This window comes from Manacus vitellinus, unplaced genomic scaffold (assembly GCF_001715985.3).
Source record: "Manacus vitellinus isolate BGI_N305 unplaced genomic scaffold, ASM171598v3 scaffold_4_pilon, whole genome shotgun sequence".
NCBI classification, from domain to species: Eukaryota; Metazoa; Chordata; class Aves; order Passeriformes; family Pipridae; genus Manacus; species Manacus vitellinus.
Window position 1 is genome coordinate 9,741,802 of NW_021940604.1, and position 1,091 is coordinate 9,742,892.

General features: G+C 55.2%; 1 protein-coding gene across 1 annotated transcript in view; it reads left to right on the forward strand.

Moving 5' to 3' along the window:
• The first annotated feature begins 506 nt into the window (after positions 1-506).
• OLIG3 (oligodendrocyte transcription factor 3) overlaps positions 507-1,091 on the forward strand; it is a 4,091-nt gene continuing 3,506 nt past the window's right edge. The window contains exon 1 of the mRNA XM_029962730.1: positions 507-1,085. Coding sequence (XP_029818590.1) covers positions 507-1,085 — 579 coding nt within the window. The remainder of the gene's footprint in view (positions 1,086-1,091) is intronic.

Here is a 1,091-nt window from a genome sequence, read left to right on the forward strand (position 1 = left end):
GAGCGATGAGTGTGTGGTGTCAATCAGAGGGGTTTTGTGTCTCCTTGACTCCTGATGGTCCATGGCTGAGGTGTCCCGGGTGGCACCACAATGAATATGAATAGGGGTCCTTGCTAAATGGGACAGTCAAAGCGCACCGCCCTGAATAATGGCACGTCATCCTAACTAGACCATTATACATAGGAGGGCTCCTTTTGTCTCTGCTCTCTGCTGCAGCTCTATAAAAGCCCCTCTTTTTCAGGCTGAGGTTAGTCCAAGCATACACTAACTAGCCATCCTGTAAACAGGCTGAGTAACCGGGGGGGAGAGAGAGAGAGGAGAGAGATTGAAGAGAGAGGGGGCTGAGGGGCTTTTTTCTTCTTCCTCCGTTTCCAGCCCTTCGCTGGCAGATCCTGCCGTCCGTTTACTTCTTTTTTGCTTCGTTTTTGTTTCTTTTTGAAGGAGAGTGGTCTTGTTCCACCACCTCCAGAGCAGGGAAGAGTTTCTTGCTCAGAAGCCTGAATACAATGAATTCTGACTCCAGCTCTGTCTCCAGCAGAGCTTCCTCGCCAGACATGGATGAGATGTATCTGAGAGACCACCACCACCACCACCACCATCACCACCACCAAGACAGCCGGCTCAACTCTGTCTCCTCCACCCAGAACGACCTGGTGCAGAAGATGTCCGGAGAAGGCCTCACCAGGAACGGCTCCAAGGCCGGAGGGGAAGGTAGCAAGTACAAAATCAAGAAGCAGCTTTCGGAGCAGGACCTGCAGCAGCTGCGGCTGAAGATCAACGGTCGGGAGCGTAAGAGGATGCATGACCTCAACCTCGCCATGGACGGACTGCGGGAGGTGATGCCCTACGCCCACGGACCTTCCGTGAGAAAACTCTCCAAAATCGCCACCTTACTGCTAGCCAGAAACTATATCCTGATGCTCACCAGCTCCCTGGAGGAGATGAAGAGGCTGGTCGGGGAAATCTACGGGGGGCACCACTCGGCCTTTCACTGCGGCACGGTGGGACACTCCACCGGGCACCCTCCCCACGCCGCCGGCACTGTGCACCAGGTGCACCCCATCCTCGGCAGTGCCTTGTCCTCCGCCAAC